Source organism: Puma concolor, chromosome E1, assembly GCF_028749965.1.
Source record: "Puma concolor isolate L17-30 chromosome E1, mPumCon1.1.hap2, whole genome shotgun sequence".
NCBI classification, from domain to species: Eukaryota; Metazoa; Chordata; class Mammalia; order Carnivora; family Felidae; genus Puma; species Puma concolor.
Window position 1 is genome coordinate 31,363,871 of NC_141680.1, and position 26,531 is coordinate 31,390,401.

At 45.3% G+C, this 26,531-nt stretch overlaps 1 protein-coding gene and 1 long non-coding RNA gene across 4 annotated transcripts in view; both read left to right on the forward strand.

Annotated features, from left to right (window-relative positions):
• Positions 1-1,214: 1,214 nt before the first annotated feature.
• Positions 1,215-26,531, forward strand: part of CE1H17orf67 (chromosome E1 C17orf67 homolog) — a 34,462-nt gene continuing 9,145 nt past the window's right edge. For 2 of the 3 annotated variants that reach the window (XM_086686905.1, XM_086686904.1), the window contains exons 1-3: positions 1,215-1,322; positions 4,855-5,057; positions 12,277-12,377. In XM_086686905.1, the coding sequence (XP_086543031.1) occupies positions 4,892-5,057; positions 12,277-12,377 (267 nt within the window). In that variant the 5' untranslated portion in view covers positions 1,215-1,322; positions 4,855-4,891. Of the gene's footprint in view, positions 1,323-4,854; positions 5,058-10,832; positions 10,952-12,276; positions 12,378-26,531 lie in introns of those variants that run through there. The other variant, XM_025918193.2, reaches the window with a different exon arrangement.
• On the forward strand, positions 14,503-15,547 carry LOC147574245 (uncharacterized). Its single transcript, XR_015244057.1, has 2 exons — positions 14,503-14,753; positions 15,294-15,547. It is a non-coding gene; the product is annotated as an uncharacterized LOC147574245 (long non-coding RNA).

Below are 26,531 nucleotides of genomic sequence, written 5' to 3' on the forward strand. Positions count from 1 at the left end.
CTGAGCTAGTTGTTTATTAAACCCACACTGGCTTAGGGTGAGCCAAACACTGTGCCAGGAGCCCCAGCTGCCACAGAGTGCCAGTCCTGTTGAAACAAACCCGACAAGAAGCATTACTTTAGACCTATTAAAAAAATGGTTTACTGCACCCCTGCTTCCATCTCTGCACTTGCTAGGCACCAGGCTGAGTTTATCATTCCCATTTTTCCAGATGAGGAAAACAAGCGCAGAGCGGTAGACAAACATGCTTGATGGCCCATAGGCAATGTTGGGACTGAGAAACCTTCGTTTTAACTTGGTCATCCAAGTTAGCTTCAATCCAAATTAAACCGTCAAAGAGAGAGTGTCTTTTATTTTGTTACATCTCTAAAAACCTTGCCTCTGGGGATCTTGTTAAAATGCAGGTTCTAATTCCCTTTCTTGCGGAAGTGGGGTGAGAGCCTGCGTTTCTGGCACATGGTCAAATGATGCTGATGTTGATGGTTCCTGGGCTGCATTTTGAGTAGGGATCTAAAGTGTTTAACCATCTGGATTATAAAGATTGGGGGCAGACTGTGGTGAAGTGAGAAGACTGTGTGGCTTGGATCAGATGGATCCTGGCCATACACATCTGTGAATCCTATTGGAAGCAGAGCCCTTAATTTAGTTTCGATTTGAAAACGTAACAAAGGATATACTTTAAAAAATTGAGGGGTTTAAAAAAATTCCCACTATAGAACATTTGGAAAATGTAGAAAAGTAAAAAGAGGAAGAAAATTATCCGTCTCTCACCCCGAAGACAACCTGTGTTTGAACACCGAGGCATATTTTTTCATTATTTTCTATGGAAACTGTGGTTTATTTTTTTCTGCACATTATTTTGATTATATGGTAGATATATTCTCCATCTGGCTATTTTTTTTCATTTACAAAATAACTTTTCCATGTTTTTATGAATTTGTATATAACGGTTGCATAGTATTCCAATCTATGGAGATAGTTCACAGTTGTGAACTTACCTCTGTTTTTGGCCATTTGTCTCTCATATTTATATTATATTTGTCTCTAATAATATATACTGTTTGTATATGATTTATCATTCTCATTTTCCAGACAAAGAAAACTTGCTTGATATCATACAACCAGTAGTCAACCGAGTTGGGGCCTTGACTTCAGTTAGTCGGATGCCAAAGCCTACCATGCTCTGAAGCCAGGCAGGTGGCTCAAGATGTGGTCTTTTGACCCCCTACATCAGCATCATGGAAGAACGTGGATTCCCAGGTCTTGACTAGGTCTCTCCAATCAGAATTACAATGGAGCTGCCTGCTTAACAAGTTCCCCAGGTGATCCTTTTATTTTCTTATTCAAACTTTTTTGGGGGGGTTTAATTGTGAAATGTATCACATGTTCAAAATATCTAATGAAACATATAAGCACATATACGCAGTTAAACATATGTGCAGTTAAAAACAATAATGAAATAAATACCTGTGAAACCCACCACACAGGTTGACGTATTGAACATTCGGAGCCTCTCCTGTGCCCACCTGATTGCTAGCCTCATCAGGAAAGAACTACTCTCCTAATCTGTATATCCTTCATTCCCTTGCTTTTCTTTATAATTCTACCATCCCTAAAGTATCCCCCCCCCCCCCCCCCGCAATATAGTTTTGTTTTGAAAAACAAGCCCAAACCTGGTCCTGAGGAGATGAGCTGAGTAGAGTCTGGGGCAGAGTCTGAATCCAGCTTCCCCGAGGAGATCCCCACCACCCCCGGGGACATCAGAGAGCATGGTCTTGGGAAGATTGCTAATCACAGTGAGGACAACTGAACAGGGCTGTAGTTTGAACATCAGGCAAAAATCTGGCTGGGAGAGGGGCTGCTTTCCATGTTTCCTTCTTAGCTGCTTAGGACTTCCTTCAGGTTCTTAGCACCTTGCTCAGGGAGAAAGGAGTATTCAGCTGATCCAGGAAAAATGCATAGGGCTGGGGGAGCAGGAACCTTGTCAGCTCATGGTCATCAAAGTATAAATAAATAAGAACCTGGCTCACCCAGACAGTCTGTCCTCAGTGTGTCTTCAGGTTGTGATGTAGGTCACACCTTGTGCCAAACTGGACTGCCTGCCCTCTGCATCAGAGCACAGGGGTCATCTTGGGATTTCCCTTCACCACTCTTCTGTTTGTACCTTCTGTTCCCTGGGTCCTGGCACTTGGCCTTTCTTGGTGAATTCTCTTGTCTTTCTGGAGCTCACCCATCAGTACCTTTAGGAACAAAGGTACACGGGAGGTATTGTTTTGAGTCCTCGGATGTCTACAGATACCCTTATTCCACCTTCCATACCTGATTATTTTTCTGGGTATAGAATTCAGAGTTGGAAATGATTTCCCTTCACAACATTGAAGACGTGGGTCCATTTCTGCTTGCTTTTAATGTTGCTGTAGAGAGTCTGACGCTATGCTTATTCCTGATCCCTTGAATGGGACTTGTTTGTGCTTCCTGGAAACTTGGAGAATCTTCTCTTTTTCTCTAGTGTTCTGAAATTTCACAGACAAGTGCCGGGTGTGAGTCTGTTTTCATCTATTTTGCCAGGTTTGCTGGGTGCTTTCAGTCTAGCAGCTCATGTCCTTTGGTTCTAGAATTACTTTGTTAATTTCCTCCTCTCTATTTTCTGTGATCTCCTTTAAAAAAAAAAAAGTTCATTTATTTATTTTGAGAGAGAGAGAGAGAAAGAGAGCGCATGCACAGGAGAGGGACAGAGAGAGGGAGAGGGACAGAATCCCAAGCAGAATCCAGCATCACAGATCCCGATGTGGGGCTCGAACTCAGAACCATGAGATCATGCCCTGAGCCGAAATCAAGAGTTGCATGCCCAACCAGCTGAGACACCCAAGTGCCCCTGTGATCTCTTTTTAAAAACTTCTCTTATTTAGATGTTGAAACTACTAGACTGGGGCGCCTGGGTGGCGCAGTCGGTTAAGCGTCCGACTTCAGCCAGGTCACGATCTCGCGGTCTGTGAGTTCGAGCCCCGCGTCGGGCTCTGGGCTGATGGCTCAGAGCCTGGAGCCTGTTTCCGATTCTGTGTCTCCCTCTCTCTCTGCCCCTCCCCCGTTCATGCTCTGTCTCTGTCCCAAAAATAAATAAACGTTGAAAAAAAAAATTAAAAAAAAAAAAAAAAAAAAAAAAAAAAAAGAAACTACTAGACTGTCCTCTTTCTCTCTATTTTTTAAAATAGACTTATTTTTTAGAGCAGATTTAGGTTCACAGCAAAATGGAGTAGAAAGTACAGAGATTTCAGGTATTCCCATGTCCCCACACAGGCAGAGCTTCTCCCCACTGTCAGCATCTCCCACCAGAGTGGTGCATTTGTTACCAACGATGAACCTCCATTAACACACCATCATCCCCTCAAAGTCCCTAGTTTGCATTAAGACTCACTCTTGGTGGGGCAAATTCTGTGGGTTTGGACAAATGTATAATGACATGTACCCACAATTATAGCATCATACAGAATAGTTTTACTGCCCTAAAAATTCTCCGTGTTCTGCCTGTTGATCCCGCCCCTCCCCCAGTCCCCAGCCCCTTGTAACCACTGATCTTTTTACCATTTCCATAGCTTTGCTCTTTCTAGAATATCATATTGTTGGAATCATATCATATGTAGCCCTTTTGGATTGGCTTTTCTTCATTTAGTAATAGGTATTTAAGATTCCTTTGTTTTCATGGCTTGATAGCTCATTTCTTTTTAGTGCTGAATAGTATTACATTGTCTGGAATATTATTTGTCACTTTATTTATCCATTCACATACTGGAGGACATCTGGTTGATTCCAAGATTTGGCAATTATGAATAAGGGACTATAGACCTCTGTGTGCAGGTTTTTGTGTGGACATAAGTTTTCAACTCATCTGGATAAATGTCCTCTCTTTTAAAATATTTTTTCTCTGGGGCGCCTGGGTGGCGCAGTCGGTTAAGCGTCCGGCTTCAGCCAGGTCACGATCTCGCGGTCCGTGAGTTCGAGCCCCGCGTCAGGCTCTGGGCTGATGGCTCGGAGCCTGGAGCCTGCTTCCGATTCTGTGTCTCCCTCTCTCTCTGCCCCTCCCCCGTTCATGCTCTGTCTCTCTCTGTCCCAAAAATAAATAAAAACGTTGAAAAAAAAAATAAAATAAAATATTTTTTCTCCCTTGCTTTGTTGTTGTTATTTTTTTAAACCTCCCTCCTCCTCTCTCAGTATCTCTCTCTCTCTCTCTCTCTCTCTCGGTTTGGCTCTAATTTTCTAAAATAGATATTTTCTAAAATAGCTATTTCCACAGCTTTATCTTTGGATCTTTTTTAATTTCTAAGAACTTCTTTTTTGTTGTTGATTCGATTTTGGAAGATTCCTTTTTTTCCCCCAACTTCTTGTTCATGTTTCATGGGAGCAAAAATATCCTCTGAGAAATCAGAGGATAGTGTTGGATAGTTTTCTTCCCCTTCTCTCCGTGCATGGTCTCTGATGGCCCCAAGTTGCTTTTCCCTTTGGTTTCCTTTGTCTTCATCTTCCATGTGAGAGGCTTTCACAGATGTTTGGTGATTCTTAGCTGCTTAAGGTGAGGGAATCTGGGCTAGAGTGTCTCTTAGTCTCTCTGAAGCTTATCATCCCAACTGAGATCCCACAGAGAAAAACAACACAGATTTCAGGATCTCTTCCCCAGAAGAATCAAACTTTTCTCTCCTAGTTGAAGGCCTAGCACTTTTCCTGAATGAAGTGTAATATGACAGCAGCCTTAGAAGTGGTTTCACAAATTATTTGGTCCATGTTCCACTCCCCTAGTGTGTTTATTTGTACCACCGTACGTTCCCACACTTTGCCAGTACCCCTGTCATTCCTGTTTAGGTTGGAGAGAAGCCTGGCCCTGGCCATCAGGAATCTAATGCTGACCTTGGCTGTCCTTACCTATTGGGCAGATGTACACTGGGCCAATGTCCTGGACCCAGCACAGAAATTACAGCCTACTTGTGGAAGCCCGCAGCAGGCCAGAAAGGCTCCTGTCCAAGGCCAAACCATCTTGCCATTGTATTATTGCTCCAAACAGGAAGGTATGTGTTTGTGTAGAAGTCCTGAGGATATGAGAAGGGAAGCCAAGGGCACAGGGTGTGGAGATGGAGGGGGAATCAACTCCTACTGAAAAGGGGCCGTGTTTTCTTTTCTAATAAAGATGGATTTTTATTTCAACAATATATAGAATTATATGTCTTCATATGTGCTTGATTAATCTCTATGTTATTTGGCCATTCAAAACATTTTTTATGGACTTTCTATCGTGTGTCTGAGAATCGGGTGGGTGTGTGCATGCAAATATAAGCAAAGATGATTCACAAATCATCTTTCACGGATGAGAAAAGAAGGAATGGTAAGAATAGTGACAACACCAACAGTGGTTTCCAGGTATTAGATCCTTGCAATATCTGCCAACTACCTTGCATACACTTTCTCTTTTAAGTCTCAAAACAGGGGCACCTGGGTGGCTCAGTCGGTTGAGCATCTGACTTCGGCTCAGGTCATGATCTCACAGCTCTTGAATTCGAGCCCCACGTCAGGCTCTGTGCTCACAGCTCAGAGCCTGGAGCCTGCTTCAGATTCTGTGTCTCTCTTTCTGTCTGCCCTGCTCCCACTTGTGCTCTGTCTCTCAAAAATGAATAAACGTTAAAAAAATTTTTTAAGTCTCAAAACACCTTAAGAGGAAAGTTATATTGTAATTATTATTCTTTTCTTATAAGTGAAAAAGCAGTCATTTGGACAGTTAAGAAATCTGCCCAGTTACAGCTTCAGTGTGACCTAGGTACTAAGTTTTAGAGCTAGGATTCAAGCTTAGGTTTATTGATGGCTCTGTGCTCCACAATCTTGACCATTATACCACATGGCCTACCCAGTAGATATTCATTCACTTTTGAGTGAAGCTTCCAGCAGGACCCTGTGATTAGCTTAGACCCAGTAGCACCCAGTTATGGACATACTACCCATCTCATAAGAACCCCTTGTATTGGTTAGCTGTTGTCAGAGTGATGCTGTGTAACAAACCACTCCTAGACTCAGTGGCTTAAAATAACAATCATGTAATCTTAAGGATCTGCAGGTTATGGGCAACTGTGCTTCATGCTGTGGTGGCTGGAAACTAGGTGGGGCTAGGTTGAGTGAATCTACTGCAAGCTGTGGATCTGTGTAGGCTGAGCTCCTTGCTCGGGTACATCTGAGTTAATTTTGAGACCAAGGTGCGGGGGCGGCTGTCTGGAGGAAGCTCTTTTTGTAGCAATGGCAGCAATGCAAGAGGGCACAACCATGTGCACAAACACACTGCATATACCTTTGTCTGTGTTGTGTCTGATACCATCCCATTGTCTGAAGCAAGTCTCTTGGTTGAGCCCGAGGTCAAAGGGCGGGACTTCAAGGTCATATGGCAAAGAGCATGCATATGTGGTGGTGGTGAAGAATTGGTGCTAATGATTTAACCCACCACACCTGCCCAAACCTAACATCTGCCTGCACAGTGTGCCTGTATATTAACATGTATATTGTTCATGTACGGCTTACAGAGTTACTACTATAAAAGTTATAGAAGAATTATACACCATAAAAATATAGAATTTATAGTCTAGTGGGGAAGGTAGACAAAAAAAAAAGAAAACAACTACAAAAAGGAATATTAGAAAATATTTAATTGACTCTGGGCCTAAAGAATGTGGACACATTATAATTCTCTTGGGACAGATTCAGCATCTTTTTATTTATTTATTTATTTATTTATTTATTTATTTATTTATTTTTAAAGATGTTCCCTTGTCCCTGAAGTTTCTTTAGCTGACAGAATTTGAAATCACTGTCTTATCCTTTTAAGAGAATATCTGGTGGGATGATGTTGGAGCTTGATGGTGTCAGGTTTTTCAGATCTTTAAACATCAGTGTAATTTGAGAATTCCTTTTATTTTTTGTTTTTTAAAGATTTTATTATTAAGTAATCTCTACACCCAAAGTGGGGCTCGAACCCACAACTCTGAGATCAAAAGAATTGCACGCCCTACTGATTGAACCATCCAGGTGCTCCGAGAATTCCTTTTAAGAAGAGGGAAGCCGACACAAATATCTGCTATGTTCGGATGCCTTGAATATGGGTGGTAGCATTCTTCATGTTGGTAGTTGGTAATGCAGAATTTCTAGGCCTCAGCATCTAATGAAGACCTTCAGATTGATTCAGATCCTAGGAAAATAGTCTGAGGCACTGCAGCAACATCTCTCTCCATCTCCAGTGGATTCTCTGGTATTCCTGGCAGCTTCTAGAATAGTTAACCTTGGTGGCCTTGTTTCTTTCCCCTGACCTTGGATGTCCCTGGTTCTGCTCTCTAGTCTGCCACCTTGTGGAGCTTTTGGGAATTGCACTTTCAACTGAGAGCCCTGCAGATTCACCTGATTAAATTTTAAAAAACCACAAAAAACACACATTTATGTATTTTTGACAGAGAGACAGAGAGTGAGCAGGGGAGGGTCAGAGAGAGAGGGAGACACAGAATTCAAAGCAGGCTCCAGTCTCTGAGCTGTCAACGCAGAGCCCAACGTGGGGCTCAAACCCTTAAACTGAGAGATCGTGACCTGAGCCCAAGTCAAACGCTTAACTGACTGAGCCACCAAGGCATACCCAGATTCACCTCATTGATCTGGCTTCTGCTTTCCCTGGGAATAAGGATAGGTGGTAGAAAAGAATCCTCCTCACTAGAGTGACACTCACTACAAAGTGACCTTGCTCTTTTGGTTTTCCTAAAGTTCCCCTTTTGGAACAATATGGGCACTGGCCCAGCCATAACAGCTGAAGAGCGCTCTCCACCTGAGACCTTGCACCAATATGCCGGGGGAAAGGGGGGAAGAACAGGTCCCTGACTTTCTCTAGTAGGACCTTTCCAGTCCACCAGAGGTTCCTTTTTTCTTTTTTTTTTAATTATAAAAGTAATACATGCTTCCTTAGAGCTTATAGTCCAGAGACAGATTTTTAAAAGTAAACAAAGCCAGTATTTACACACTATGGTGTGTGCTAGGAGATGGAGTGTAATGGTAGTGGTGGGGAGTGGGCAGGGAACCTTCCTCAGGTTGGTGAAGGCAGGCTTGCGTGAGCAAGAGAACTTACAAATCAAAGCCTGAAGGATGAGAAGGATCCAGTCGTTAAAAGTGTGAGGAAAAGTATGTGCAAACGTCCTGAGGTGGGAAGAGTTTGTTAAGTAGAAAGTAACCACGTGTGGCTGGATTGCAGTAAGCTAGAAGGGTGTGGTTAGAGTAGGGCTGGAAAGAGCAGCAGGCAGAGATACCACAGGGTCCTGTAGTGCATGGTAAGGATTCTGATTTTGTTCTCGGTCCAGTGAGAAGATAAGAAAGGTTTCTTAGGCAGGGAAGTGATGAGGTCCATTTCCTATTTTATATTTCTATTTTAAGAAGAGCATCCTTGCTGCTGCATGGAGAATGCATCAAAGTGAACAGGAGGGGAGGTTGGGAGACTAGTTGGGAGCCTGGTGCCAGAAGCTGGGGGAAGAGTAACAGTAGCCTAGACTCAGGTGGTGGCCAGAGAGAAGGAAGGATCTAGACCCATGCCATCCAATATGGTAGCCACTAGCCACATTTGGCTACTGAGCACTTGAAATGCATGAACTTTTACATAAAATATATACTGTAGTTTGAAGACTTGGTGCAAAAAACGTCAGAAAATATCTCATCATTTGCTTAGTTTTATTACGTATCGACATAATATTTTGGGTATTCATGATACATAAAATAGAATATAAAAAAATTTCATTTTGGGGGGGCACCTGGGTGGCTCAGTTGGTTGAGTGTCTGACTTCGGCTCAGGTTATGATCTCGCGGTTTGTGGGTTCGAGCCCTGCATCGGGCTCTGTGCTGACAGCTCGGAGCCTGGAGCCTGCTTCAGATTCTGTGTCTCCTCCTCTCTCTGCCTCTCCCCTGCTCATGCTCTGTCTCTCTCTGTCTCTCAGTAATAAATAAACATTAAAAAAATTAAAAAAAATTTTTTTTTACTTAAAAAATGTGGCTACTAGAAAAATTTTAATCATGTATGCAGCTTGCATCTGTGGCTCACATCATATTTTTATCAGACACTCCTGATATGGACAAAAGTTACTGAATTAAAAAAATACTTTTGTAGTAAATTTACATTGGACACATTAGAAATTTCTGGCTGGGTATACATTTTCTTTTTCTGGCCCACTGAAAGTATTTATTTGATAAAACAATACGGTTAGTGTTCGATTCAACCACAAGAGCAAAAGCAACGACAGATTTGACAATGCACATAAAAAACCACAAGGTACATAATGTGACAAATATCTGTTTCTGAAATAATGCTCCTAAAATTCCTCAGTTACTGAAAACTGCATAAAAACGGAAGGACGTTAATAGCAACCGAGAGCATAAAACTGAAGATCAAATTCTGAGCAACTTTGCTGACAATGCATGATTTTTTCCTCTTGTTTACAATTTGTTCAAACTGTCCTTATACCAGCAGAGTGGATAGAACATTCAGGTTCAATATCAGTTGCACAACATTAGCATCAATTCGGACAACTACAGAGAGAACATTGTTTTCCTCTGAGCTGGGCAAAGTGACCACAGAAACAGCAGACCATTTCTCTGACTCAAGAATCTCATCCCTGTAAATTCCGCATATCTTCCAGACATTTTAAAGAATATATTTAATAATTTCTTTATGTAATATTTATAGATGATTTGAATTTAAAAGAACTTCAGATTACTGAGATTTTATTGTCTTTGTAAAAGTAACCTTGAGTCTGAAATGGGCTGCTTACCCTTCTAATGGGCAGCAAATTGCAGGAGGCCCTCTTGGGCATAATGGGAAGAGCAGTAGCCTTTGAAGAGAGGAGAATTTGGCTCTACATCAGCATCCATAGTGTGTGAACTTGGATATGGTTTCACCTCTCCAAACCTCACTTCCTTATTTTTTTTTTTTTAACATTTGTTTATTTATTTTGAGAGAGATAGAGAGCAAGTGGGGGAAGGGCAGAGAGAGAGAGAGAGAGAGAGAGAGAGAGAGGGAAAGAGAGAATCCCAAACAGGGCTCGAACTCTCGAATGGTGAGACCATGACCTGAGCTGAAATCAAGAGTCAGTCTCTACTGACTGAGCCACCCAGGCGGCCCTCACTTCCTTATTTGTAAAATGGATATGGTGCTAGCTGCTGCTTATCCTTCATCTTTAATCACAACCACAAGGTAGGGACTGTTCCTCCTTTGTACAGGGGGGGAGACCAAAGTTCAGAAAGGGTAAGTGATTTACCGAAGGTTACGTTGCTAGAAAGAGGTGAAGCTAGGACACGAACCCTGGGTGTTCTGGCTCTGAAGTCAGCTGAAAAAAACATTTTCCCCTTTCCTATGCTCCTTGCCAATTTCCCTACCTACCTCTGAAACTATTAGGAAGGTCAAACCTAATTAGTGAATGGGCTTTGGAGAGATGTCATACAATGTGCAAATGTAAGAGACGGTTAATGAAAGAGATGAAAACAGGACCAAAAACAGACACTCACAAACCAGTGTATGATGTAGCTGCGTCTGTTTAAATGAAGTCAATATCACATGTTGCTTTCTCTAATTCATGCTCTGAAAGTCACATCACAGAGGGGTGATTTCATTGCTCAGGATGAAAATTTATAGGGATTCGGAGGAAAAGTTTAGTGGTCATACTAAAAACTCAGAGTCAGATGCACTTAACATCATATCGTAAGTGTAGTTAGTCAGAGCATAAACAAGTGTGGGGGGGTGAGGGGATGGGGGAAGTGGGGTTGGGGGGGGCGGAAGTGCTTCCTTTAAGTAGGCTGGCCCGTTCAGGGGGCGTTCATTCTGCAAGAGGCTGAGAGCGGAACAAAGACAGGATGAAGAAGCTATTTGTACTTGTCCTCTGCCTCACCTTACTGACTTGCTTCTCAGGTGAGCATGAACTCTGAAAACAGCCGTTTCTATGCTGACATGACAAGCTGGGATCAGTCTATTTTATATTTGTAAAATATTTTTTTCATTTCAAAGAATATGTAATATATAATAATTCAGTGCTTTTTTTTCCCTCCCTAAGAGCAGGCTCCCAGAATTGCTATCATTAGGGATAATTATTTTTCAGTCTTTATTTTTAAATTTTTTATTATTTTTTAAAAGTTTTATTTATTTAAATAATCTGTGCACTGATGTGGGGTTGAACTAATAACTCAGAGATCAAGAGTTGCATGCTCTACTGACTGAGCCAGCCAGGTGCCCCTATTTTATTAATCTTTAAATGTATTTGAATATTAATTCTCAGAAATGCTGATAAATCTTCAACTATACTGTCTTTTAGACTTCATACGACATCATCAAAACTTGACAGACTTTTATTTGATGATATCATTTGGAGTTCGTGTGTGATTATCAAAACTTAATATAATTTTATCATGATACCTTCTTTGAGAGATCATGTGTGATTATCAACTTTAACACAGTCTTGTTCTCACGGAGAATCTTCCAGTAACAACTTTTAGCTGCTTTAGTGTTTTGGGGATTAGAAAAAAAAAGGAAAAACCATCAAAGCAAAACTAAGGGACAAGAAACACATTGACCAGAGAACTGAAGAAAATGTGTTTTAAAAAACTTACTCAGGGGCGTCTGGCTGTCTCAGTTGGTGGAACATGCGACTCTTAGTCTTGGAGTTGTGAGTTCGAAAGATTACTTAAAAAAAAACAAAAAAAGAAAAAAAAATCCCGTATTCATTAAATTAGCACCCACTTTTTTTTTAATGTCTTTTTTAAAATTTTTATTTTTTAACATTTTATTTATTTTTGAGACAGGGAGAGACAGAGCATGAACAGGGGAGGGTCAGAGAGAGGGCAACACAGAATCTGAAACAGGCTCCAGGCTCTGAGCTGTCAGCACAGAGCCCGACGCGGGGCTCGAACTCACGGACCGTGAGATCATGACCTGAGCCGAAGTCGGCCGCTCAACCGACTGAGCCACCCAGGCGCCCCAGATTAGCACCCACTTTTAAAGAAATGCACCGTTGGAATAGGTAACTATGTTTACGTTGTGCAGCTTTGGCTCTGAGTTAGAAACAATTTGGAATTCTCCTCGGAGCTCTCTGGAATGCCACGTCCTTTGGGACAGGTCCCCGTGAAAGCGCTTTTGTGTTTGACCGAAATCGAACTTGCAAATCCTTCGCCTTGGACTGTGAGATGGTGCACGAGCTCCTGTTGCGAGAGTCCCGAAGGCCCCTTCCCGACTTTTTTCAGGGGCCTCTCCGATTCTGACGGAAAAGCAGGCCAAGCAGCTCCTGAGATCCCGACGGCAGGACAGGCCGAGCAAACCAGGGTTCCCTGACGAGCCCATGCGGGTGAGTGCCGGGCTCCCGGCTATTGGAAGGGAAAGTGTGATCGCTTGAATGCTCATTCACTATGAAACCGAGCCAGGTGCTGGCCCCGCTCCAGCGTGGGCCACTAGACGGAGGTTCTGCCGGGTCTCAGGTGTCAGGTGACCTCAACCTTTTACTCTCCCCTTTTCTCCCCCGGAGGCTCGAGCCCCACGCACCTACTATGCACACGATATTTCAAATGGAAACAGTGTGGCCGAGGGCCAGAGTCCCAGGATCCCCCGTGGGCTGCCGGATGCCACCCCCAAGCCGGATGTCAGGGCCCTGTGTCCTGTAAACTGGGGCCAACCCCCTCTTCCTCCTCTTCCCTGGGGCTCCCAGCAAGCTGGACCAGCATCCTTGGCCAGCGATGCTCTGTCTGGTCCGGCAGAGTCTGTGCCCTGTGGCCTGTGGGGGCTCTGCCCTAACCTCGTGCCTCTGAGTTTGGTCTTTAGTCTCCATCCTGGCCTGTGGGTTTGTGGCGGCCACCTGCCCTGTGTTTCTGAACCAGGTCACCGTTCCCTGCCTTCATTTTGTGACTTGTGGTGGGTGATATTAGACCCTGCCCTAGTGGCCCCGGGCCTGGCTTGTCTCCCCATCCTGTGGCTGAAGTACTAACATTCCTGTTTTTTTTTTTTTTTTTTTTTTTTTTTAAATCAGAATTAGTTCATTTAAAAGTCTCTAATTGAGATGCAGGATTGCACATTGCTGAGGAGTGCTGGCTCTGGGGCACACCGTCTGGGCTTTTCTCCCCATTTTCTAACTGTGCAAACTGGGGAAGATTTCTTCATGTTTCTGTACCTCTGTACTGTCAGCTATAAAATGGGGTTGACAATAAATATTACCACTTACATTCCTATAATATTATTATAAATAATGACAGAAAATAGCTACTTTATAAGGATCAAGTAATTCCTAATAAGGCACTTATAACAGTACTTAGCAAACAGTGACTACTCCTTTGAATATTAAGTATCAGGGACCAGCAAGGTGCTGAGGCTGCAGGCAGTAGTTGCCTGCATTTCTGCTCAGAGTTGGGAGCAGACACAGAGAAGCTGGCGAATTGCTATTGTACAGAGTGGCTTAGAAACAAATCAAGAGGGGCGCCTGGGTGGCGCAGTCGGTTAGGCGGCCGACTTCAGCCAGGTCGCGATCTCGCGGTCTGTGAGTTCGAGCCCCGCGTCGGGCTCTGGGCTGATGGCTCGGAGCCTGGAGCCTGTTTCCGATTCTGTGTCTCCCTCTCTCTCTGACCCTCCCCTGTTCATGCTCTGTCTCTCTCTGTCCCAAAAATAAATAAACGTTGAAAAAAAAAATTAAAAACAAAACAAAAAAAAGAAACAAATCAAGAACTTCAGGATGTCAAGGGTAGATGTGGCTTCCCTCCCTCCCTCCCTTCCTCCCTCCCTCTTCTTTCCTTCCTTCCTTCCTCCCTCTTTTCCTTCCTCCCTTCCTCTCTCCTTCCTTCCTCCCTTCCTTCTTTCCTTCCTTCCTCCCTCCCTCTTTTCCTCCCTCCCTTCCCCTCTCCCTTCCTCCCTCCCTCTCTTCTTTCCTTCCTTCCTTCCTCCCTCTTTTCCTTCCTCCCTTCCCCTCTCCCTTCCTCCCTCCCTCTCTTCTTTCCTTCCTTCCTCCCTCCCTCCCTCCCTCTTTTCCTCCCTCCCTTCCTCCCTCCTTCTCTTCCTTCCTCCCTTCCCCTCTCCCTTCCTCCCTCCCTCTTCTTTCCTTCCTCCCTCCCTCCCTCTTTTCCTCCCTCCCTTCCTCTCTTCCTCCCTCTCTTCGTCCCTTCCTCCCTCCCTGTATGTCAGATGTGGCTTGGAATATCTAAGTGCAGGGTGGAGGGGAATTGGGAGGTGGGCAGGAGCAGGGTCAAAAAGGGTTGGAGTACCTTGGGCTTTATCTTGTGTTCAGTGGAGGACAATGGGAGTTTTTAAATGGGGGAATGCAGACTGGAGCTTTAGATAGACAGTTCGAGAAGCAGTTAGAAGAGAAGAGGCCCAGGATTGACATGTGGGGACATCGACGCTCAGGGGTGGGCAGAGGAAGAGGGGCTCCAAGAGGCTAAGAAGGAATATGGGGAGATATTGGGGAACCCAAGAGAGTGTGGGGAGCAGGACGTCTGGCTTGAGGCCCCTGGGGGCTCTAACTGGCCCCTTGTGCTTTTGGCACGATGTCTGGAGGGCTTCCCCCTTTGGGAAGGCTGGTTCGCAGGGCTCCAAAGGAGCTGCTCCCCTCCAAGTGGTCAGGAGACAGGCTCTAATCAACAGCGGAGTTGGCCACTGGGCATTTTCTCTGCCAGCATCTGCCCCTGGCTCCTCTGAGCTCTGACTTCACAGGGGCTGAAGGGTTTTAGGCTCTGGGCAACAGGTGAGTTTGGACTGTTGCAGCAGGTGGGCTTGGACCATAGCAGATCAGCTTCCTGCCTCCCGTGCCCCTCCCGTGCCAGCCTTCATGCCATGCTAGACTTGTGTCCCCAAACACGGCCTGATGTGGTCCTTCCCTGCCCAGAACTTCTGAGAGCTCCTTCTCTGACCATTTCCCTTCTCCTGGCCTCTGGTCATCACCGGCCTTCACCTGTGACAACCTTCAGCTTGCTTCCAATTTTGTGATTTTACTGAATATCTGGCTTTTTAAAAATTTTGTTCTGTTTTTGGTCTTTTTTTTAAATGTATATATGTGTGTTTGTTTGCTTATTTATTTATTTATTTATTTAGAGAGGGAGAGAGAGAGGGAGGGGCAGAGAGAGAGGGAGACACAGAATCTGAAGCAGGCTCCAGGCTCTGAGTTGTCAGCACAGAGCCCCATGCGGGGCTCGAACTCAGGAACCGTGCGATCACGATCTGAGCCGAAGTCGGACACTTAACCGACTGAACTACCCAGGTGCCCCTTGGGTACAGTCTTTTATAGGCTGATCACTATTGACTCCTCTTAATTGCCTTGAACCTACCGGATCTAGTTTCTGTGTGATTCTCTCTGGCCTCAGAACCCACCGCTGACCCCACCAACCATTTCCCCATTCATCCTGCATACAGCCCAGCCCTGCATGCCTGTCACCAAGACACTGACCCCATTGTCCAGAATACTCTCTGCCACTCAGCCAAATTTGGAAAAGTGCTCATGTGATCTACCGTTGAAATGGGAAGTAAACGTGCAATAAATGATTTGGTGGCTAGTCTGCATCGGTAGTTCTCATCCAGGGGTGATTTTGCTCCCCCAGCCTCAGGGACATCTGGCAGTGTCTGGAGGCATTTTGGTTGTCACAACTGTGGGGGCGGGAGGAGGGACAGTTTGCTCTTGGCATCTAATGGGTTAAGGCCGGGAATGCTGCTAAACATCGTACAATGCACAGGGCAGCTCCCATAACAGAGAATAATCTTGCCTAAAATGCCAACAGCACTAAGGGTAAGGGACCCCTGGCTACACCATGCTGAACAGTCTCCTTTTCTCCCCCCAACCTTTCTCATTCTGTGTCACTTTGTGTGTCTCTTGCACTGTCATTCACTGTTGTATTGTGCTATATTATATTGCATTACCCTCACGCAGAACCAGCTGAATCAACAAGCAGTTTCTGCTATCACATCTTTCTAGGAATGTGATTCTGAGCCATGGCTGCATACGCTGGAACCAACTGCGGAAGTTAAAAATCTGGTGCCCGCTCCCAGAGGGGTGGCGTGCGGTGTGGGGTCTGGCCTGGGCCTTGGGTGGGTGTCAGAGCCCCCCAGGTGGTATCAGCGTGCAGCCGAAGCTGAGCCCCGCCGTGCCAGGCCTTGCGGGCCACACGTGATGCCACGTGTAATACCAGCTCCTGGGGTCCGGTCGGGAACACAAAAGCTAACAGCGCGAGACATGTAGGAACCAATCGAAGGTTGAACTGAGTGGTATGGAGAGAGTCAATGCGCTAGTTTAGATTCAGTTCAGACAGAGAGAGGGAGAGGGTCACGTGGAACATGCAGAGAGCGCTCCTCGCCGGCCGAGACGTGCACTTAATTGTATTTCACATTGACTGGGCCTCACCAAGTGCCAGGCACTGAGGACGTAAAATAACCTAGACGTTCTTCCTTTGTTCCATTGGGTGGAGACAGGTAGAGCCAGAGCCTTCCAGCTGGATTCAAGTTCTCTAATGAGGTTGAGAAAAGAGGGTCTCTTGCCCTAACTGGAAGGAGGGAGGGGGCTAGGAAGGCTTCCCAGAGGAGGTGTCCACCGGGCTGAGGCTTGAAGATGAAGAGTTTTCAGGCAGCGGAAGGGGTGGAGGTGAGGTGGGGAGAATATTCCACCCAGTACGATTTCAGTCCGTATTCTGCCACTGACTAGTCATGGACTTTGGGCTTTGGATTTAGGAGAAATCCGTGTCCTTTTTCTGGGCCTCAGTTTTCTCTAAAAGTGCAGAGAATTTGCAGAGAAGCTGGCTAAAAGGTTTACTCCGGGGCTCATCTTTTAGGGTTCTGGATAGAGCTTTGGGGACGATGCGGGTTTCCTGCTGCCAGTCTACAGCTCGGAGGAAAAGCGTGGGCAGCAGGACGCGGCCCCAGGCGAGAGCTGGAGGGTTTACGTAGAGGCCCCCAGAGGCTTTCTCGGAAACGCCAGGGCCTCCTCCCTTCAAGCTGGCCCTGCTGCTGCACCTGAAATCCTGGACTTCTGTCTGGCCTCTCCCCAACCTTGGGTGTCATGGCTGCCTTCTCCCTTTCGTGGGTTTGTCGAGAGCGTAGTGGGTGACCGGCCAGTCACCGGCCGTGGAAGAGGAGCCATTTGCTCATTTTAGGTGAGCGGTTGGCGTCACAGTGACCCTGGTCCTACATCGCCGTTGAATGTGAGCACTGGACTCGGTGACCCCGTATGACTGTGTGTGTGAGGTTGTGTAGGTATCACATTGTCAGCAGGCCACGAGGAGGCCACGATGTGGGACTTCTGCCGCAGGGGAGGTGGGGGCTGCTGGGCGGAACTGCCCCACAGGCTCACGTCCTCGTGGGAACCAAGGGGTTAAGTTGCCCTGATCTGTGGGGAACCACAACTTTCCTGCTCCTTATCTTTTGCCAAGACCACCCGCTGCCTGCTTTGTTTCTCTGTGCAAACCATCTGCTCAGACGTCCCTTTGCTGGGGAAAAGGGCAGGCGGGAGCATTGTCCTGTGTTTTCAGGATTGGAAATGTCATGTGTGTTGTGTATGTGAGACTGTGTGTGTATGTGTAAGGGTGTGTATTGTGTATGTGAGGATATATTGTGTATGCGAGGGTGTGTGTGTGAGGAGGTGTTGTGTATATAAGGATGTGTATACATGTGAGAGTGTGTGTGTCTGTGTGTGTATGCATGAGGGCGTGTGAGTATGGAAAGTATGTGTGTATGTGAGTGTGTGTATGTGTGTGTGAGGGTGTGTGTGTGTATGGGTGTGTGTACGACTGTGTGTGTGAGGTTGTGTATATCTACGTGAGCGTGTGTGTATGTGTGTATGGTGTGTGTATATATGAGGGTGTGTGCATGTATGTTTTGAAAAAGACCTTGCAGAATAATTTTTCAGAAGGTCTGGATTCCAATTCCCTCTCTTCCACTTTTGACCTTGACTTGAGTACCTGAAACATATGAAAGAACGGCAATGGCAAGAGAAGGTCCTCTGGGGCCAGGTTGGAAGGCCACGGCTGACAGCAGCAGAGTTGACTTCCGTTCTGTAGTCAGGAGGAGCCAGCTGGGATTTTAAGCAGGGGAGCGAGGAGATCGGAGCCAGGTGACAGGAGCCATGCAGAGGTCTGGGAAACAGCCTCTTCAACGCTGCCCTTCAGATGCCACTCTACATGGGTAATGGGAAATAACATTTTTGGACAGGTTGTCTCTCCTCCTTGCCATGGTACTCAGGAGACAGACAGGTGGACGGGGACGAATGAGCAGAGGGAGTGATTTCTGGGGAATGGGTGTGCCCTTGGGACCTGAGCCTTGACTCATGTGCTCACCTCTAACTCAAAATCACCAAGAGATGACTGGTTGGGTTATTTTATCTCGCTTCTCCCCTCTGAGGGACTGTGCAAAAGAAAACCGGTTCAGAGAGAGGAGAGGCCAGCGATGGGAGTGAACCATTGGAGTTTTCGGGAGGTATTTGGAATTCAAAATGCAAATGAGTATGAAGATTTGCAGCAGTTCATGAGTATTTACTAAGCGATGTTTATAATCTTGATGTGTGGCTCAAGTATTGGCAGATGTCGGCTTTCTCAAAAATAGAGGCTTTTTGGAGACAGGTTCAGATAAGCTGTGCCCCGCGCGTGCAGGGGGAGGGACTGTTCTGACCCTATGAATCCTGCCGGTGCACTGCAAGGACTGTTCTCTGACTGTGTGGCGGGAAGAACACGGTGCTATTGGAAAGGTCACTTGTGTGGCCTCGGGTTGCGGGAAGGACTGGTGTCCACCCCAGAGACGGGTAAGCATCCTGTTGGATACTGGCTAGAAGCAGGTAAAACGCCAGTGGGGATGGAGACAGAGGAGCATGGCTCTGGGGAAGAAAACAGGAGGGACGTTGGATGTATGGAGGCCGCGGGGCAGGCAGGGTGGGGGATGTGAAGACGCGTCCGAGAGAGGGAGAAGCAGGTGGGAAGGTGGGGCCTCTGGAGGGCACACCATTGAGAAATTCCTTGTGGTAGCGAATAGCGGATACTTTTATTTTACAGCAGCGCCTGGCGTAAAACAATTTGCCATTGTTTTCTGCTCTCTGCGCCGTCGTTACCCAGACCTTAGGAGCAAGTCTGCTAACACAGTGACGTTGTGTTAGTGGTTCTTCGTGGGGAATGGCAGGCGGGTGGGTGGTGCATTGTGTGGTTGACAAATGAGGGTGGTAATCGCTCGAATCTAGAAGCTGCCGTGGTGGCGAAAGAGGCCATGAGACTGACTCGGGAGAAACACGGCCCCCGAATCTTCAGGGATTTGGGGGAGTGGATTCTAGACTTCACGGGAATAGGATGGGCACTCCCAGAAGGCTGGGGACAGCCCGTCTGGATTGGGTTTCTGCCGAATAACTTTGGAGTCTGCTTAGGACTAACTACTTCTGTTGGTCAAGACATCCTGTCAGAAAAGCCCTGGTATAATGAAGCCTCAGGACCTTGATGGAGGAAAAAAAATCTGCCTGGGCAGAAACTGATGCTGGGAAAGAAGGTCCGGGTTTATGTCTAAAGGGAAGATAGTGGCAACAATATTCTGAGCTCTCCTTGAGTATTTCTCAGTCATGCTTGTGCTTACGTTAATTTTCAGTGTTTGGGTCTGTGCCCTTGCTACTCAGAAGGCGGTCCCCAGACCTCGCCGCCGCCGGCCTCAGGCGCCCCCTCGCACCTCCAGTCTGCATCTCCCTTCGTCAGCCCTGGGGGTCCCCCGCCTGCTTTGGCTTGAGAGGACTGACTTCCGGTCCTGGAGGGCTAACTGCAAGGGAGGCTCTTGGCCTCTGTTCCCGGTGTCCTGGGGACCAGGAGCCTGCCCATGTTTGTTTCACATGACACAGCTGATCTCTCTGCCTTCCTTCTGGGCACCCTGCTCATTGGGGTTCCAGTCTTCCAGGACCCTTGCCCTCAGCCTCTCGTCCCCCTTTTTGGTTTCTGTGACTCAATGTGCTTTGGTGAATCCTTAGCTCTTTAAATGCCAGAGTGTCCCAGGGCCTGCCTTCCTGCCTCGTCCAGTCCTGGACGAGTTTAAACTTTTTTTTTTTTAATGGCCTTTATTTTTTCCTGGTTGGTTTGTTTGTTTACTGTTAATATAATTTATTGTCAAATAAACTTTTTAAAAAATGTTTATTTTTGAGAGAGAATGACACAGCGCGAGCGGGGGAGGGGCAGAGAGAGGGAGACACAGAATCCGAAGCAGGTTCCGGGCTCTGAGCTGTCAGCACAGAGCCCAATATGGGGCTTGAGCTCACGAACTGCGAGATCATGACCTGAGCCAAAGTCGGATGCTTAACTGACTGAGCCAGCAGGTGTCCCAGTCCAGTGAGTTTAAATATCACATCTATGGTGATGGCTGCACATGGCTTCACCCGGTGGAGCTCCAGACTCATTTCCATGACTGTCCACGTGACTGGCAACATTTCACAGGCAGCTCAGACCCAGCAGTCTTAGGTGGGATTCCTGACTGCACCGTCACACGGGCAAATGGTGCCACCTCCTAGTTGTGTGGGCCCCACATCCAGACTCTGGCCACTCCTTCCCCTCCATGGCTGCCAGTGGAGCCCCGAGAGGAGACTGGGCAATCCTCTCTAACCCGCCTGCCTCCCTGCTTCATCTCTGCACCCCTCTGTGTCTGTTCTCGACAGGGCAGCAAGAGTCCGATGGTAAAACCGGGGTGCCTGTGGGGCTCCGTCAGTTAAGCAGGTCATGATCTCATGGTTCGTGAGTTCGAGTCCCGCCTCAGGTGAGCCCCACTTCTCTCTCTGCCTCTCTCTCTGCCCCTTGCTCACTTGTGCTCTCTCTCTCAAAAAAGAAAAAAAAAAAAAAAAAAAGAAACCAGTTCTTGTCCCTCCCCTGCTCAAAACTTTCCAATGACTCCCTGCCTTGTGCCCAATAAAATCCACAGTCCTACAGTGGCCTCCAAGACCCTAGGGGTCTGTCAGCCCCCTCCCCTGTCCCCACCTCCATCCCCCTCTGCACGCTGGCCTCCTCACTGTGCCCTGAATATATCAGGCTCACCTGTCCCCTCACTGCTGAAATAACACTGTGTGGGAAGCAGGGCTTGGTTGATTCTGCAACTTGCTTTTTTTTTTTTTTTTCCACTCAACGATACATTTTGTTCTTGCTCATTTTTACCTGAAGCACAGTATAAATGTATTATGCTGTGGTGTCTCCCCCTACTCCCCAATTCATGTGTCGATGTCCTAAACCCCAGTGTGATGGCATTCGGCTCCAGAGAGCTCCCTAGCCCTCTCTGCCAAGTGAGGATACAGGGAGAAATGTGTGACCCCAAAGCCCCCCCCCCCCCCGGCCCTGCTCGTGCCCTAACCTTGGACTTTGAGCCTCCAAACTGTGAGAGGCAAATTTCTGTGCTTTATAAGCTACCCGGTCTGTAGTGTTTTGTTAGAGCAGCCTGAATGGAATAGGACATATTTCAGCTTACTTGTTTAGCCGTTCCCAGGACAATGGGCATTATTAGTTATTTCCAGTGTGTGATGAAAATCCTTATATGCGTGTGTTTTGCTGAATTCAGTGATAAGAAATGGAATTGCTGAGTCAGAAGGTTTACGCACTTTTAACTGAATTAAATACGGCCAAATTGCCTAATCAACTGTACCAATTCCCACTAGCGGTATGCGTAAGGATCCTTGGGTCCCTACACTTTCAAAATGGAAAGAAATTTTTAATGTTTATTTGTTTATTTTTGAGAGAGAGAGAGAGACAGAGAGACAGAGAGAGTGAGTGGGGAGGGGCAGAGAGAGAGGGAGACACAGAATCCGAAGCAGGCTCCAGGCTCTGAGCTATCAGCACAGAGCTCCATGTGGGGCTTGAACTCACAAACTGTGAGACCATGACTTGAGCTGAAGTCGGACACCTAACCGACTGAGCCACCCAGGTGCCCCTGGAAAGAAAGAAAGTTTTAAAAGAAACCTCACTTATCTACTCTTCTATCTGTACTTATGTGTGGAGACATGTTCCCAAATAATGGCAGTATTTTCTCAGTGATAAGATTTGGGACAAATTTTTACTTTCCCCTTTTATACCTTTTGGTATTCCTCAGTGTCTCCATTTCCTATGGCTGCCATAACAAAGTACCACAAATGGGGTGGCTTCTCACAGCAGACATCGATCCTCTCACTGATCTAGAGACTGGAAGTTCGAAGTAAAATGTTGGGATGGTTGGTTCCTTCTAGGGGGCTCTGAGGGAGAATCCGTTCTGTGCTTCTGCCCCTGCTTCTGATGGTGGCTTCAGTCTTTGGTGTTTTTTGACCTGTCTCTGCGTCCATGATCACATAGCCTGGTGTCCTGTGTGTCCCTGTGTTCAAATTGCACTAATTTCATAAATACACCAGTCATTGAACTTAGGGCCCACCTTAATCCAGTATGATCTCATCTTTGCATGGTTACATCTGCAAAGACCCTATTTCCAAAGAAGGTCACATGTGTAGGTTCCAGATGAACATGAAATTGGGGGGGGGCACCACTCAGTCCAGTACACTCAGTTTTCTATTTTCTTAAATGTTTATTTATTTTATTAAAAATTTCTTTAATGTGTATTTATTTTTGAGAGATGGAGAGAGACAGAGCATGAGCGGGGGAGGGGCAGAGAGAGGGAGACACAGAATCCCAAGCAAGCTCCAGGCTCTGGGCTGTCCACACAGAGCCTGATGTGGGGCTTGAACCCACAAACTGCGAGATCATGACTTGAGCTGAAGTGGGATGCTTAACTGACTGAGCCACCCAAGTGCCCCTGTTTATTTATTTATTTTGAGAGAAGGAGAGAGAGAGAGAGAGACAGACAGAGAGAGCATGAGCAGGGGAGGGACACAGAGAGAGAGAGAGAGAGAGAGAGAGCATGAACAGGGGAGGGGGGGAGAGAGAGAGAAAGAGAGAGAGAGAGAGAGAGAGAGAGCATGAACAGGGGAGGGGCAGAGAGAGAGAGAGAGAGAGAGCGAGAATCCCAAGCAGGCTCCCTGACGGGCTCTTAGGCCCACAACTGTGAGACCATGACCTGAGCTGAAACCAAGAGTTGGACGCTCAACCAACTGAGCCATCCAGGAGCCTCACAGTTTTCTATTTTCAATAAACATATGTATAAGTCTTACAAAAACAACACAGGAGAGGGCGGTGGTGCTCCAGGGAACTTTATATTTGATGTTTGAATTTTAAACAACAATGCGTTTGTGTAATACTTGTGTAATTACAGATAAAAATTTAAGACATTCATATTTACTATAGAAACACTGGAAACCAAGAAAGAATCCAAAGAAGAAAATCAGGTTTCCTCTCCCCAAAGACAGCATTGCCATTTGTTGATGTTTTGCTTTCTAGTCTCCATGTGTATATTTTAAAATAAGTGTGCTCATATTTGATCTATAGTTTTGTATCTGGTTTTTCTTTTAATATGATAACATATGCATTTCCCATATTGTTGTAAACTCTTTATAACATTAATGATACTGAATTACTCTCTTTGTTAGATAGTTGTATCATGTCCACTATTTTTGTTACTAACAACACTCTGAACACTTTTGTTATTAAAGTGCTTTTATTTTTTGTTTTATTTTGTTATTTATTTATTTATTTATTTATTTATTTATTCTTAATAACTTATTTATTTTTTAATTAGCATAATAGTGCAAGTTAGTGTATAGTGCAACAATGATTTCAGGAGTAGATTTCTTAGTGCCCCTTACCCATTTAGCCCATCCCCCCTCCCACAACCCCTCTGGTAACCCTCAGTTTGTTCTCCATATTTATGAGTCTCTTCTGTTTTGTCCCGCCCCCCCGTTTTTATATTATTTTTGTTTCCCTTCCCTTATGTTCATCTGTTTTGTCTCTTAAAGTCCTCATATGAGTGAAGTTATATGATATTTGTCTTTCTCTAATTTCGCTTAGCATAATACCCTCTAGTTCCATCCACATAGTTGCAAATGGCAAGATTTCATTCTTTTTGATTGCCGGGTAATACTCCATTGTATACATATACCACATCTTCTTTATCCATTCATCCGTCGATGGACATTTGGGCTCTTTCCATACTTTGGCTATTGTCAATAGTGCTGCTATAAACATGGGGGTGCATGTGTCCCTTCGAAACAGCACATCTGTATCCCTTGGATAGATGCCTAGTAGTGCAATTGCTGGGTCATAGGGTAGTTCTATTTTTAGTTTTTTTGAGGAACCTCCATACTGTTTTCCAGAGTGGCTGCACCAGCTTGCATTCCCACCAGCAGTGCAAAAGAGATCCTCTTTCTCCACATCCTCTCCAACATCTGTTGTTGCCTGAGTTGTTCATGTTAGCCATTCTGACAGGTGTGAGGTGGTATCTCATTGTGGTTTTGATTTGTATTCCCCTGATGATGAGTGATGTGGAGCATTTTTTCATGTGTCAGTTGGCCATCTGGATGTCTTTCTTGGAGAAGTGTCTATTCATGTCTGTTGCCTACTCACTGGATTATTTGTTTTTTGGGTATTGAGTTTGATAAATTCTTTATAGACTTTGGATACTTCAAAGTGCTTTTAATATTTTGGACTATTTGCTAAGGAGAGATTCTCAGAGAGTAAATTACCGAATCCAAGGATATGAATTTTTTTTAATGTTTATTTATTTTTGAGAGAGAGAGACAAAGCACGAGCGGGGGAGGGGTGGCAAATAGGGAGACACAGATTCCAGGCTCGTGCTGTCAGCAGCACAGAGCCTGACACGGGGCTCGAACTCATGGACTGCGAGATCATGACCTGAGCCAAAGTCGGATGCTCAACTAACTGAGCCACCCAGGTACCCCAGGATATGAATATTTTTAAAGCTTTTAGTGTATATTATCAAATTGCTTTCCAAAAGGTCTTTCTTTCTTTCTTTCTTTCTTTCTTTCTTTCTTTCTCTCTTTCTTTCTTTCTCATTCGTAAGAGACTCACCTTAAATGATGCCTTTTTGGGGACGCCTCCCTGATGTCCCTACCCTCCTACCATGAATGAGAGCATCCCTTTGCATAAAACTCACAGCACAAGTTAGCTATTTTTGACTTTTATTTTTTTAATCTGTATCTCCTACTAGACTGTTCTATACTGCTTGAGCAGATGGACTCTTTGTTGCACATCTGGGTCCCCAGCACCAAGGACAGTATTTGACATTTGCTAGATGCTTATTATACTTATTCCCATTCCTCTTTCTTTCTTTCCTTCCTTCTTTCTTTCTTTCTTTCTTTCTTTCTTTCTTTTCCTTCCTTCCTTCCTTTCTCCCTCCCTCCCTCCCTCCTTTTCTCCCCCTTCCTTCCTTCCTTCCTTCCTTCCTTCCTTCCTTTCCTACCCCCATCCCTCCCTTCTCTCCCTCCCTCCTTCCCTTCCTTCCTTCCTTCTTTCTCTTCAGGGAGAAATTTTGTAGGTAGGCCATAACTCTACCCTATAACCAGGAGGTTATTTCAAAGAAATCTTTTCTATGGCCTCACTTAAATCCATTAAATTTCTCCTAATCATCCCAAAATTTAGGGAAGAAATTATCTGCCAACTGCTGGGGTAAGCCATGGAAATTCTTTAGAAAGATGACATCTGAGCTAAAATGATGTCTTTTGTGAGTGCATTGGTAAGTGCTCATGTGCCCTGGGAATATGCTTTCCATTTTGGCCTGTGTTCCTTTAAGGAATGTTCTTGTTGGTCAAGTATAAATCATATTAGCTTTATTGTAAGTAAGTCTTTTAAAAATATGCTTTCGTGTTTAGCCCCTTGATAAATATATGTAGTAAGTACTATTCTTTTGTCCCCCATGATCTCAAAGGCCAGGTTGAAGTGACTGTGATGTAAATTGCACACATCACCAATCTGCCTTGTGTTAGGCCTAAACCTTCTGGTGTCCCTAGGTAGTTAAGTTCTGGGCTACCTTTCTGCCTATGTGCTTACCTTGCTCCTACTCGTGAGCAAGATAATTCATCCAATGTTGATGGGCTCTTAATTTCATGCAAATGTCAGAGGAAGGATTTTTCCTTCTTGGAACAAGTTCCTGCCTTGATAGATTAACTGTCCACTTTATGTTTCTCAGCTTAGATCAGGGCCCAGTGGGTATTTAATTTCATTATCACACCTCCAGTGCCATAATAAAAGATCACTTCCAATTTCCGCTCTAATTACTGAGAAATTATTTGCTTAAATCGTAACAGTTGGCATTGGACGTGGAATGCAGATATTAGTTTCTGTGTTGCTTTTAATTTTTTTTCCCCTTAAAAGAAAGGAATCTAAAAAAATTAAAACTTATTTTCCATCTATCCCTTCTTTCTCGATCCAGGAACATTTGAGTTTATCATTAATGCCGGGTCATTAGCAACTCTGCCAATGCAATTGTTGAATTTGTGGTTTTCAGCAGATTTGCAGCTTGGCTTTTCATCTTTGACTAATGATTGCTTTTCGGCCTTTGTGGCATATCCATTTTCCTAACATTTTAAATAAATAGGGAAATGTCATGGAAACCAGCGCTTATTTCTTTCTCTCTCTATGTGTGTGTCTGTTTTGGTTGTTTTTCTTCAATG